The 13,999-nt window shown below is 39.0% G+C and overlaps 1 protein-coding gene across 6 annotated transcripts in view; it reads left to right on the forward strand.

Moving 5' to 3' along the window:
- Positions 1-13,999, forward strand: part of CDCA2 (cell division cycle associated 2) — a 51,964-nt gene that overhangs the window by 16,787 nt on the left and 21,178 nt on the right. For 4 of the 6 annotated variants that reach the window (XM_067040183.1, XM_067040187.1, XM_067040184.1 and 1 more), the window contains exons 6-10: positions 906-1,102; positions 2,851-2,938; positions 7,588-7,817; positions 10,109-10,193; positions 10,658-10,902. In XM_067040183.1, coding sequence (XP_066896284.1) covers positions 906-1,102; positions 2,851-2,938; positions 7,588-7,817; positions 10,109-10,193; positions 10,658-10,902 — 845 coding nt within the window. The remainder of the gene's footprint in view (positions 1-905; positions 1,103-2,850; positions 2,939-7,587; positions 7,818-10,108; positions 10,194-10,657; positions 10,903-13,999) is intronic. The other 2 variants (XM_067040185.1, XM_059071711.2) reach the window with 1 other exon arrangement.

Genomic DNA, 13,999 nt, shown 5'->3' on the forward strand with positions numbered 1-13,999 from the left:
AGGATTATTATTAAGTATGGCAAGCATGTACATGAATACCAAACTCCCAACCCTGATATTAAACAGATATGTTCAGTCTGACATCTTAATAGCCTGCCATATCCTTTACCATAAGTTTTAGATTGTAATTTATTTGGTAATTTTTTTGTCACTTTTGATTTTCCAATCGTGAAGCATTTCAAACACCAGAACTAGATAAAATCTTGGTCTTGCTGTAACCACCATAACCCTAAGGTTCCAAATGGTTTTGTTTGGTTTCTTGAACTATCTTCAAGTACATTTCAACACCTCCTTGGGTGCAGGGCATTGTTACTCAAGACAAATCCAGTTCATCTACCTCTGCAGTACATGACCTGCTCCGATGTACTCATTTGTATTTGTAACTTACCTATTTTTCAGTTTTTATCTGAGCTTTTAAATATTTTATTTACATCATTACTAAAGTTCTGTAGACAATTAAATTCCCTTTGTGTACCTAGGAAGAACTGTGGCTGTATTTGTCATAAAATCATATACGGTCAAAGCAGAACCAATATTAGAACATAACCACATCCTTTAAAATGTTCAAAAGAAAAGGTTTCATTCTAAACTTAAAAATAGAATGAGATACTGTATCAAAAATGCAAATGTATCTTGGCGTATCTTTGTACGTTTTAAAATCTGAAAAAAGTCAATTCTAGTAATTAAATTTTTATCTTTTTAGCAGTCATGTTCTTTTACTTTTCAGTTAGATTTCCTTTTTTGAATAAAAAAATGTACAACTAGAGTTTTCATTGATAAAGTATTTAGGCTCAAGCATTAAATTTTGCTAAAAGTATTAGGATGTACACAATTTTCAAATGATGCTGTAAAAGAAAGTATTGAAGCCTGTGTTGTTTTGTTTTTATTTTGTTTTGTGCACCTAGCCAAAAAGGAAAGTCTTGGTGAATGTCAACAGTGTGAGTTCCCTGCAAACTTGTCATCCAAGCGACAGAGAATATCCTCTCCGAGCAGCTGTGATGGAAACCTAACTGATGCCTTTGGTCTCCAGATACACAATGTTGCTGCTTTTCCCAATACAGATAGACAGTGTGCTCTTGACACTTCTGCAGATCTGTCTGAGGTAATTCATTTATTGCAAACATAGGAAAATGAAGCTTTGGATTTCTGGCTAGTCAGTTTTAGGACTGTCAAGGCCCTTTTGCAATTATAGTACTTATGTATATTGTATTGCTGTATTTTAGCTGGGTTTTAAATTGTGTGTGTGTGTGTGTGTGAGTGTGTGAGAAAGAGAGAGAGAGAATTTCCTGCTTGTTAAATTTTTTTTGTGGTTGGTTGGCTTATTGGTTATTAGAGACACTTCGATTAACATGTTGCTTTTGATATGAAAAAGACTTTATGAAAAGACGAAGCCCTCTGGTCTTCTATTTTTGAGGTATTGTTGTAGATACCAATGGTACAATGGTGAGAAAGTCACAGTCCTGCCCTCGAACAGCTTTTTGTCTGCTGGGGGAGACAGACATATGAGCACCTAATTTACACAGAACTGGTAAATGAGGTGAAGATTATACTTGGGCTGTACCCGTCAGGTCTGGAGGTCTGGCATTTCTGCCTTGCTGCCCCTCACTGGTTTAATACCGGCTGGAAAGCATGGTGCTATTTAGCAATTTCTCCCTTGCTCTCCCCACTGCGTTCAAGTATCTGTAGGGATTTTTTTGTTGCTTATAACTACCTAGAGGCTGTCAACATCATCAAAAGATGATAACCAACGTGAACTAAATGATACTGTTAAGTGACTTCCCTGGCGGTCCGGTGGTTAGGACTCCCCGCTTCCACTGCAGGGCGCGCTTGTTCGATCCCTAGTTGGGGAACTAAGATCCTGCGTGATGCACGGATTGGCCAAATATATAAAACAATAATAATAATCATACTGTTGAGGCTCCTTGACCTTCACACAAATGTAAACGGGGATCTAGTTCTCGCACGACCCGTAGTTCTGGTTTGATACAGCAGGTGTCTGTTTTTTTAGTGAGAGAAGACACCTAATGCCGGTAGAGTGGAAGCTTTTTTCCTGCACCTTCTCTGTCATGTAGATCCAGTACGTGTCCTGTTGACCTTGTCTGGACTGGCTTAATCAATGCCTGCTGACCGTTAGGGTTGGCCATCAGGGCCCCGTGGGTTTCATGTATGTCTCAGAGTCGCTTATAATCTCCACCCTCTCTGCTCCATTCTAGTAGATATGGAATCGTCATCTGACAGTCATTTTTCTTAGCAGAACTTCCGTTAATTTTTGGCCATACACCATGATTTACAAGTGGTTTCTACATTAATATGAGTGTGTTTTCTAGCCTGGCCTTTGATGGTTTTCCTTTTCTAGCTATTGATACCTTCTGTTGTTTGATTAGTAATTATACTTTTATTTTGAGAATTTCCTCTTTAAAGAAAGCATTGGCTGGTCCGAATGCAGGGGTGTTTACAATTAATTGATCACAGCCAGTTACGGATTTCTTTGTTCCTTCTTCACTCCCACTGCTTCACTTGACTAGCCTTAAAAAAAAAAGAGAGAGAGAGAGAGGAAAACAAGAAAGCAGTTAACATAGTTTTCTAGACTTCAAACAATAAGGCAGCAAAAATGTACCCTATAAACGTTTCCTAGGGAAATGAAAATTGTTGGGTCAGATGTTTTGGAGGTTCCTAATATAAGATGCCTATATTCTTCTGTAAGAATTAACTAGATAATGAAGGCGATGGATTGGTTGATGTGATATCAGATTTCCAGATAATCGATAATGCTTACTCAAATCTTTATAAAAATATCAGGAATCCTGTAAGTAATAAAATTTAATACTTCTTTACTCTTTTTTCTCCAAGAAATCTTCTGAATCTGATTTAAATCTACAGTCTGGATGTTTAGTTGGAGAGTATCCTCTACTTTCAGAGCTCACAGAGGCTTCAAGTGGTAAGTATTTCATTTTTCCTTAGTACATGTGCCCATTCACCCATTGAAATGTTTGTTCAATAGACATTTATGCTTGGTTTACCTATGTGCTAACATGTGGGAAAACTAAAACCATTCCTTACATTTTAGGAGCTCATGGTATGTTAGAAATGTTTTAGAATTCTTGGTACGTGAGAGATGACATTTTCTTTTTTGAATTACTACCAATAAGAATTAGTGAAATATTTCCAAACTGATAGAATCTATTATAAAGGATAGGATTATACCAATAGTTCATGCAGCTCAATATAAAAAACAACAACAACCCTATCAAAAAATAGGCAGAGGACCTAAATAGACAGTTCTCCAAAGAAGACATACAGATGGCCAGTAGGTACATGAAAAGATGCTCAACATCGCTTATTAGAGAAATGCAAATCAAAACTATAGTGAAGTATCTATCACCTCACACCAGTCAGAATGGCCATGATCAAAAAGTTTACAAACAATAAATGCTGGAGAGGGTGTGGATAAAAGGGAACCCTCCTACATTGTTGGTGGGAATGTAAATTGGTGCAGCTATGGAGAACAGTATGGAGGTTCCTTAAAAAACTAAAAATAGAGCTACCATGTGATCCAGCAGTTGCACTCCTGTACACTCCTGGACATATATCCAGAAAACACAAAAACTGTAATTTGAAAAGATACAGGCACCCCAGTGTTCATAGCAGCACTTTTTTTTTTTTTTTTTTTTTGTGGTACGCGGACCTCTCACTATTGTGGCCTCTCCCGTTGTGGAGCACAGGCTCCGGACGCACAGGCCCAGAGGCCATGGCTCACGGGCCCAGCCGCTCCGCGGCATGTGGGATCTTCCTGGACCGGGGCACTAACCCGTGTCCCCTGCATCGGCAGGCGGACTCTCAACCACTGTGCCAACAGGGAAGCCCATAGCAGCACTATTTATAATAGCCAAGACATGGAAGCAACCTAAATGTCCATCAACAGGTGAATGGATAAAGACGTGGTATATGTATACAATGAAATATTACTCAACCATAAGAAAGAATGAAATATTGCCATTTGCAGCAATGTGGATGGACCTAGAGATTATCATAAAGTCAGAAAGACAAATACCATGTAATATCACTTATATGTGGAATCTAAAAAACGGATACAAATGAACTTATTAACAAAAAAGAAACAGATTCACAGTCATAGAAAACAAATGTATGGTTACCAAAGTGTGAAGGGGTGGGGGGAGGGAAAAATTAGGAGCTTGGGATTAACAGATACGCAGTACTATGTATAAAATAGATAAACAACAGGGTCCTACCATATAGCACAGGGAACTATATTCAATATAAAAAGAAAAAATAGGATCTCTAAACATTTAACAAGTATATTTTGTTAGAGAAAACACTACACATGATTTTTTTGTTTTTTAAATATGTGAAAAGGGACCGGCATTCAATATGCTTGTATTGAATGAAAGTCACCATAAGGTATTAGGTTTACTTTCAACATACCTGTGTCTTTATCTTTAAGTAAAACTCTTGTATATGTATAGCTGGCCCTTGTTTTTTTGTCAGGCCTGAGAATTTCTGCCTTTTAATGGGCATATTTGGTTTATTAACCTTTCAAGTCATTATTGAAATGGTTTTATTTAAATCTGCCATTTAAAAAAAATTTTATCCACGCGGCTTGCAGAATCTTTGTTCACTGACCAGGGATTGAACCCACTCCCTCAGCAGTGAAAATGTGAAGTCCTAACCACTGGACCACCAGAGAATTCCCTAAATCTGCCATTTCTTTCATGTATTTTCTGTTCTATTTTTTGTTTTCCCTCCTCTTGTCTAGTGGGCTTATTTGAAATTTTAGAAATCCATTTATCCATCACCTTCTAAACTATACCTCATTGCATCTTTTGTTTGAATGGTTACTCTAAGGACTGTGGTATATACCTCCTTAGATTTTCACAGCCTTCTTAGAGTTAATATTGTACAACTTCAGGTGAAATACAGAAACTTTACAAACTGTATAGATCTACTTCTTCTCCTCCCACCCATGTCTTTTATGGTCCTTTTACACTATAGATGTTATCTATACTATATTTATATTCATTTTAAACCCCACAAGATAAGGTTGTTTTGCTTTAAACAACCATGTGTATTGGGAAATATGTGTATATTGGAAATAGCCTTTTATAGTTACCCAGATAGGTACATTTCTGGTGCTTTTCATTCCTTGCTGAAGATCTAAGTTTCTATCTGGTATCATTTCCTTTCAACCCGAAAAAGAACTTCCTCTAGCATTTCTTGTGGTGCACGTCTGCTCTGACTTCTTAATTTTAATCATGTGATAGATGGATGGATAGATGGGGCAGAGAGCAGGGTTATGAGTTTGTTACCTGGATGAAATAGGATGCTTTTGCCTTCAGCAATTCTTAACAATTCTCTTGCTTTACTCTCATGGGACTTTGTCTTAGGAGTGACATATCCTTTGACAGTGGTTATCATAGTCATTAAAAACTGTCATCATACCTAACACCTCCCTGTACAATCTGTCTTCTTGGGAACATCACAACAAGGGCCAACATATCCCATTTTAATGCCCCTCTAGGCCCTAAGCAGGAACATTGTATAAGACAGGAAAGACAAATCTCCCATAGGCGGTGGGGCCTTGATTAAAGGAGTCTAGTGCTGATTCCAATGTTTTATTTTAAACTGGTTATCTGGTGGCACCCCAGAGGTTATTATATCTCAGACGGTGCACCTTTAGGAAGAGGGAAGAGGTCTTATAAAGTGGGATACTTCAAAAACACACACACACATAGAAAAAGAGCTCAGATTTCTGGCTACCAGAGGCCGGGGATGGGAGAAGGGGGAAGGGGGAATTGGAGGAAGGCAGGTAAAAGGTAAAGACTTCCAGTTATAGAATAAATAAGTACTAGAGATGTCATGCACAACATGATAAATATAATGAACACTGCTGTATGTTATATATGAAAGATGTTAAGAGAGCAAATCCTAGGAGTTCTCATCACAAGGGAAAAAAATTTTTTCTATTTCATGTTGTATCTGTATGAGGTGATGGATGTTCACTAAACCGATTGTGGTCATCACTTCATGGTGCGTGTTAGTCAAATCATCGTGCTCTACACCTTGTATCTCAATAAAACTGGAGGGAAAAAAATTACCCCTCTAAATCCTGACGGCTATAAAAAAAAAAACCTGTTAACCCTTCAAACAGAAATAACAACAAAACAATAAATAAAATGCAAGTCACACTATGTCACTCCCCTCAAAATCTCTCACTGGCCTCCCAGCATACTTAGGATAGAATCCAGTCCACCCACTTCCTACTAGGCCGCACCTGACCTGGTCCTCAGCCTTGACTCTGAGCTCGTGGCTTAGCTGTCTTCTTGCGCGCTCTGTTCCAGTCACTCTGGCCTTGCCCCACCTCTTATACGCCAGGGGCACTCCTGTCACTGGTCTTTGCACTTGGCTGTGAGTGTATGTATAATCTTCCCTAGACGCATGTGTGGCTCGCTTCCTCACTGTGTTCAGATGCCTGCTCAGGAGGCTGTCCTTGAACTCACCCCCACCCCTCCCATACCCTAACCCCGTCTCTACATTATTCTCCTTAATGGCATGGGCTACTGCTTGTTATTATATCTACATTTCTTTAACTTTTTATTTTAAGATGACTGTAGATTCACATGCAGGTGTAAGAATGAATCCATAGGAAGAAAGCCCATCCACCCTTTTCCCAGTTTCCCCAGTGGTGACATCTTGCATAGCTGTAATACAGTGCACGACCAGGCACTCAACACTGATAAAATCCACTAACCTTTTTGGTCAGATTTCACCAGTTTTTCATGCACACATTTGTGTGTATATTTAGTTCCATGATTTTATCACAGGTGTAGACTCACATAACCACACTACAGTCAAGATATATCAGTCCCATCACACAGTCCCTCATGCTACCCTTTTACACAGGCACAGCTACCTCCTTCCTTCTGTGCCCCCCGGGTACTATATTTTATGTTGTCTATCTGTCCTCTGAGGCCACGGGGGCTTTGTCTGTGGTGTGTATATCTCTCGCAAAGTGCCTGTCACACCTTAAGCTCCCAGTATATATTTGTTAAATGTCAATCATCGGGCAGCGCTCTCTTGTGAGAATTTGCAGGAGGGAGCCTTGCCTTACTTGGGGGCACATACAATATGTTCATTTTTTTATTTGACAGTCGTTCTCCTCAGCATTCTGTCCTTTCCCTCCCACTACCCTTGCATGCGGAAAATGCCTCTGACTCCACCAATAAAATCAGTCATGAGTCATTGTCTGGCTCATGTTAGTTTCATGGTGCAAAACCGTAGGTGTTGTGAGTGGAAGCAGATTAACAGTTAATAACTGAGCCGTGGGTGCCTTCTTAGATTTCCGAGGAGCCAAGACACCTTACTTACTGTTGCCCTCAGTAGTCAGATTCGAAATAAAAGCTGTGGCCAGTGCCGCTTCTCTTTGTTTTATGTCTCCAAGTGAAATCCCAGATTCTACTCCTCAAGCAGGATATCTTAGGGTTGAATTTCTGAATAGGTTGTTATTCCTTTTGTAAATACGTACTACTTTTGTTGTAGAACAGACTGACTCAGATGTCTGCCACCTCTCATGTTTGCACCTCTGTGTTGAAGGAATCCAGGTTGCTGACTCTGTAGAGGGCGGGAGATCCAGCGAGGCCGTTTCAGTTGACAGATTTACAGAAGTGAGTACAGACGTGGCTCCCGAAGCGAGGTCTCTGGTTACCCCACTGTGCCAGAGGGGCGCTCCGTCCGCTGAGACCTTTGTGCTTCGTTCTGTGCTGAAGAAACCTCCTTCAAAGCCGTGTCTAGACAGCCTGCAGGTCAGTATAGAGCTACCTTTCCTAAAGCAAGTTGAATAAAAATTCATTTTGGTTCAAAGAAATACCTCGGAAATGTTATGTGATACTGGCCTAACAGGAAATGTCTTTTTTTTTTTAACTCAGTGTGGAATATAGTAAGTTGAATTTTATATAGTTAGACCATATTTTATAAGAGTTTCGTAAGTTATTAATGTGTGAGTTTGTTAATTATTTCCACCAAAGATATCTGCTCTTCAAGACACCTCTTATAGGCGTGCATCTTTAAGTTGAGCTAGTATGAGAAGAGAGTAGGTTGATGGGAACGAGCTGGCATTTATTATTTCCAGTGATGGTTCTGGAATATATGATGTACACGCAGCAGCAGTATCCAAGAAAGGTATTAGCCTCATTTCATGTAAACTCAGGCTTGAAGTTGTTAAATGAACCCAGACGAATCTGATGTTAAACATCCATGACAGGCTGTAAACACTCTGAGAGGTTGAGAGGACGGCTCTGGGGTCACAGTGCCCGGTTTCATATGCTGATGCTGAAGTTTAAGAACTAGGCAGATTAGTTAACCTTTTTTGTACCCTGGTTTCCTTATCTATAAAAGGACAATATTAGTAACTTCCTTACAGGGTAATTTGAGCATAGAGTAGGATAACATGCAGTTAGCTCCAGTGCCTGGCAAATGAGAAGTATACATTTTGTTGTTGTTGTTGTTCTTGACCGTACAGCTATACCTATAAACCTGTCTTTAAGGCCAAAGTGAGCTAGACTACCTTCTGTCTACATGGATATATGGTCAGTTGTTATTTTTAAATGTTTTAACATTTTTTCTGGTTAAAGAGCTTGATTTGGGTTTCTATACAGCACTGCTCATTTTTATCTTTTATTTGTTTTATCTTCTCCTCAAAGAAGAGACTTAGCATCTTAATGATCTGTGTAACTCTTATCAATTAACAGTGTTAATGTAGCAGAAACATCAAGTCCTGCCACTAAAATCATATTAAGACTTTCACAACTAATGGTCTTCTTGCTAAGCTGCCCAAAGCTTGCAAGTGTATTCCTTCTGAGTTGTTGGATAACTTGCATGGTGATAATGAAAAGTAAATCTAAACGTTAACACTTGGTTGTATAAGTTCAATTATTTCACAAATACTGATGTGAGCATTTTCCTGGTTGGGAAATTGAAGCTGACTCTCAAGAGATGCTTGATGAAGGAGGTTTGTTTAGGGCAGGACTGTTTCTTAGAGAAGGTGCTGCTCTTGGGATGGGTGTGCTGGAGGAAATGAACAGCCTAGAGAACAAGGGCTGGTCAGGGCTTAGGATGAGACAGGACAAACAGATGGTGATTTGCAGGTGCCTCTCAGCCGCCCACAGCCCTGGCTTTCACCCACTTTGCCCCAGTGGCCCTGTGTTTGGGCTTCGCCCCTCCTGTTCTTCAGGATTCACATTGTCCCTTCCTCAGCAACTGGCCTACTCTACAGTCTTCCTCTGGAGAAGCACCGAAGTGCAAACGCTACTTTCTTTCCTTGTTCTAACTCAGGAATATAGTATCGTAGACTGGAGATTTATACACGTATAAATGGTGTGGTTCCCATGTCTCAAAGACAAAACACCCTATTATGCCATTTACATATTTGGTTTTTTCTTGTTTTAGTGGAATTCTTATACTTTGGACCATTTATATCGTCTACCTCATTTGACACCATCCAGAGTACACTGTAATTCTGGCCATTCACATTTTCCTTAAAGTCATTTGCCAGGTCAAAAATGAGGAAATGAATTTAGCCCACATTATGGATTTCTGTTCTTTAATTTTGGCCTAAAACTATTTACTAAAGTATTATGATAGCTGAGGAACCCAGTTTTTCGTTGTGGCTAATATGATATTTTAAGTGAGATCAACTATGAAAGTAAAGGGGGCTTCCCTGGTGGCGCAGTGGTTGAGAGTCCGCCTGCCGATGCAGGGGACGCGGGTTCGTGCCCTGGTCCGGGAAGATCCCACATGCCGTGGAGCGGCTAGGCCCGTGAGCCATGGCCGCTGGGCCTGCGCGTCCGGAGCCTGTGCTCCGCAATGGGAGAGGCCACAGCAGTGAGAGGCCCGCATACCGCAAAAAAAAAAAAAAAAAAAAAAAAAAAAAAAAAAAAAAAAAAAAAAAAAAAAAAAAAAAAAGAAAGTAAAGGTAACCTACAATACTATGTAGTATCTACCCTTGGCAGGAAAAAAATTCGAAGTTGTCGTTCTTAATGTCTGTGTGTATGTATTTATATATGTAAAATTATTCATCAGTGTTTATTTTATTTAGGAACACCGTGACATCCTCTGTGATGGTGGGACTCATCCAAGCTTAATCTTAAATCTTGCAAACTGTTGCAAAGAACGAAAAGTAGGTAAGAAGTTCAGATTTATTTTGAAGCCTGAAGATATCATCTGCTTGTTATTTTAAAAATCTGAGGTAGTATGTAGTATTTTCAATGATCTACTAATGCCTGATGCTTCTGAAATTACCTGGGAATGAAGAAGAGTTGGGAGGGATGGACTCTGTTGAAGTTTCAGAATTGGTTCTACCCATGTCGTCTATCCCTTTTTGCTTAATGGGGAAACTTGTAAGGAAATTGATATTCAATTTTGTAATCTTTTAAGACAGGCATGCAGAATTCACTTTAAAATCCATGACCATATTTTAATTAGAAATATTGCTTATCTTTTCCATTTTAAACTGTTTTTCTCTACAAACTATGTTTTGTGTTATACAAATAGCCAGATCCAATCATGTTAAAAGATTCTAGGATATGTCTTTTAGATAAGAAGTGTAGTTTAATTTTTAAATATATTCCCATTTATTATCTAATAGAAGGTCAAGAAAATTGTAAAGTACCAGACTCTCTAAATATGAGGAAGAGGAAGAGAGTTACTTTCGGAGAGGACCTAAGCCCTGAAGTGTTTGATGAGTCTTTGCCAGCAAACACTCCGTTGCGTAAAGGAGAAACACCGGTTCGTAAAAAGGATTTAAGTACCCTCAGTCCTCTGCTACTTGAACAGTCCCCAGCTCCTGAGGGGTTACTTCAACCAAATTTTGATGACAAGGGAGAGAATCTTGTAAGTGTGAAAAGTGTGGAACAATCTTGTTTATATTTTCATCAGACCTCACCTATTTTGCATGAGCAATAATTGTGCTTTGAAATCATGAGATGGACTGAACAATGTGTCATGGTATAAATTAATGCATTTTCTAGCTAGATGATTACCAGTTTTCTCCTATTAAAAACAATACTTCCATGACTCCTTGTGCATAGCATATTTTCTGGAACCTAACTGCTATTGATTGTAAGATGTGCCATTGTTTTATCTGTCACTAAGAAAAAATGCTGAAAGTTAAACTGTGATACACACCAGGTACTCAGATTTCAGAGGTGTTAAAATGCTGAAAGAGCAGCAATCTTAGAATTGATATATTATAAATATAAATTGTTCTTCCTCCTAAGATGAATTTCTGCAGGTGGGATTACTGGATTAAGGAATATGACCATTTTTTGAACTTTTTGATTCATACTGCTAAATTATTCAGAAAGTATGTACTAATTTGAACTCACAGCACTATAAATGATTTTATTTTATTATACCTTTGTAAACCCTGGGTTTTAATGGTACTTTTTTAAAAAAATAGCTTAATAGGCAAAAAAGATGACTGGAAAATATTGTTTGTTAGTGAGGTTTGAACATTTTCACATGTTTATAGGCTATTTGAATTTCTTCTCTTGAGAACTGCCTATTAATTTTACTTACCCATTTTTATATTGGGACCATCATTCAATCTCTCTCTTGCTGTTATACTTTGAAATAAGAATATTCTGCTTTTGGCCAAGATGGAATAAGAGGGACCTAATTTACATTGCCATGAGAAAGAACTAAAAAGCCAGAGAAAAAGATATGAAACAGTGGTTCACCGGCATTGACTGTCTGGAAACACGGACAGTAATCTCTGAGGGGGGGTAACAAATGAGGTAAGCCTTACAAGAGCCCCATCTTACTGCCTGGGCTGAATTTCCAGGCTGCAGCACAGGGAGGGGTTACCTTGGTGGAGCCTGGCAGTCTCCATGAGTTGAGAAGATGGATTTGGGGTTTGGAAAAGTGAAGGAGGCTGGAGTTCACAGGGTAAAATACCAGAGAGAAAAGACCTGCAGAGAGAGAGAACTCTGGAGATCTGCAAAGGGTCTCGTCAAGTCTCCAGCTGAGTACTGGTCAACATGTCCTTGTGAGTAAACTGCCCCAGGCCAGGGAGGAACTGCCCAAATGGAGCAGAGGGAAATGCCTAGAGCTCACACAGGGCAGGAATCGTGTTCCCACCAACTCATGTAGAAAAACCTTGTAATTCAGAGGGTGTCAGGTACTCAGAAGAGTATTGCTTCATTAATGGAGCAGAATTAAACTAAAAGCCTGGCAAAGCTTAAAAGCAAGTCTTAAAAGGATCTAACTTATACCCATATAACTGCATTGCATAATGAACCTCAAGAATAGCAAAACTGCTTTTGGCAGCTGTGAAGGTGGGGAGATCCCAGGGAGGCCAAGGCATCAGATCTTATTGTCCTCCCAGCCCTTCAACCCTCCCCTGAAGGCCCTCAATAAAATGGTTTTATCCTTCCCACCAAACCAAAACAAAACAATCTAGCAACAAATAATGTTAAACTCAAAATGTCTGGCATTCAATTAAAAATTGATAGTTGTGTAGGAAAAGATGCCCCATAATGAGGAGAAAAATCAATCAATAGAAATAGACCCAGAAATGACACATATGGTAGAATTTCTAGAGAGACATTTAAAGAGTTATTTTAACTACATTTCATATATGTTCAAGAATGTGAGAAAAGAGTGAGCTTCTTAAGAGCATGGAAGTTAAAGAAAAGACCCAAATCAAACTCTGTACATTATATTCTCCAGGAATAAAAATATGTTGGATGAGGTTAATAGCATATTAGAGACTGCAAGAGAAAAGATTGGTGAATTTGAAGATGTAGCAATAGAAATTATTCTCAATGACACACAGGAAAAAGACTGAACAAGAATGAGCAGACAGTTTGTGATCTGGGACAACTTCAGGTGGTATAAAGTGCTTGTGATTAGGGTTCCCAAGGGAGAAGAGAGATTGGAAGGAACAGGAAACAAATATTTGCAAAATAATGGCTGAAAAATGTCCAAATTTGATAGAATTATTAACCCATTGATCCTAAAGTTCAACACATTCCCAGCACAAGAAACATAAAGAAAAATACACAAAGCTTAAAATCAACAATGAATGGCCTAAAAGGAGCTAGAGAGTAAAAGACACGTGACATAAGAAGAACAAATATAAGAGAGGCAGCAGATTTCTGGTTGGAAACTATGCGAGTGAGCCAGAAGACAGTGCAGCAACATCTTTTAAAGATGTATTAACTAGTTGGAGCAGAAAACCAAAAATACCTGTCAAACTAGAATTCTCTATCCAGTGAGACCATATTTCAAAAGAAAAGGTGGAAATAAAGGCTTTTTCAGACATAACGAAAGTTGAAATAATTCATTACCATAACAGGTTAGCATTAGAAGTGTTGAAAAGGAAGCCCTTTAGTCAAAAGGAAAATAGTTCTGCATGAAAATTTGCATCTACACAGAGGAATGAAGCGCACTGAAAATGCTAAATATGTGGGCAAATGTAACAGGCTTCTTTTTAATTAGTCTCCATAAAGGATAATTATTCAAAGCAAGAGTAACAACAATATTTTGTTTGGTTTATAACCTAGGTAAATAAAATATACAACCAAATTAACATGGCATAAAGATTGGGAGGGGTTCTTAGGCTATAAACAAAGTGGAATAAATTAAAAGATGTGTACTGTAGGGCTTCCCTGGTGGCACAGTGGTTAAGAGTCCTCCTGCCAATGCAGGAGACACGGGTTCGTGCCTGGGTCCGGGAAGATCCCACATGCCGCGGAGCGGCTGGGCCCGTGAGCCGTGGCCGCTGAGCCTTCGCATTGGAAGCCTGTGCTCCGCAACGGGAAAGGCCACAACAGTGAGAGGCCCACTTACCGCAAAAAAAATAATAATAATAAAAAATAAAAGATGTGTACTGTAAACCCTAAGCCACTATAAAGTAACAAAAGATGCATGGGATGCAGGTAAAGGGGTGCTTAGAGGAAAATTTTTAAAAATTAAAGCCTGTATT

The sequence above is a fragment of the Kogia breviceps genome, chromosome 8 (assembly GCF_026419965.1).
Source record: "Kogia breviceps isolate mKogBre1 chromosome 8, mKogBre1 haplotype 1, whole genome shotgun sequence".
NCBI classification, from domain to species: Eukaryota; Metazoa; Chordata; class Mammalia; order Artiodactyla; family Physeteridae; genus Kogia; species Kogia breviceps.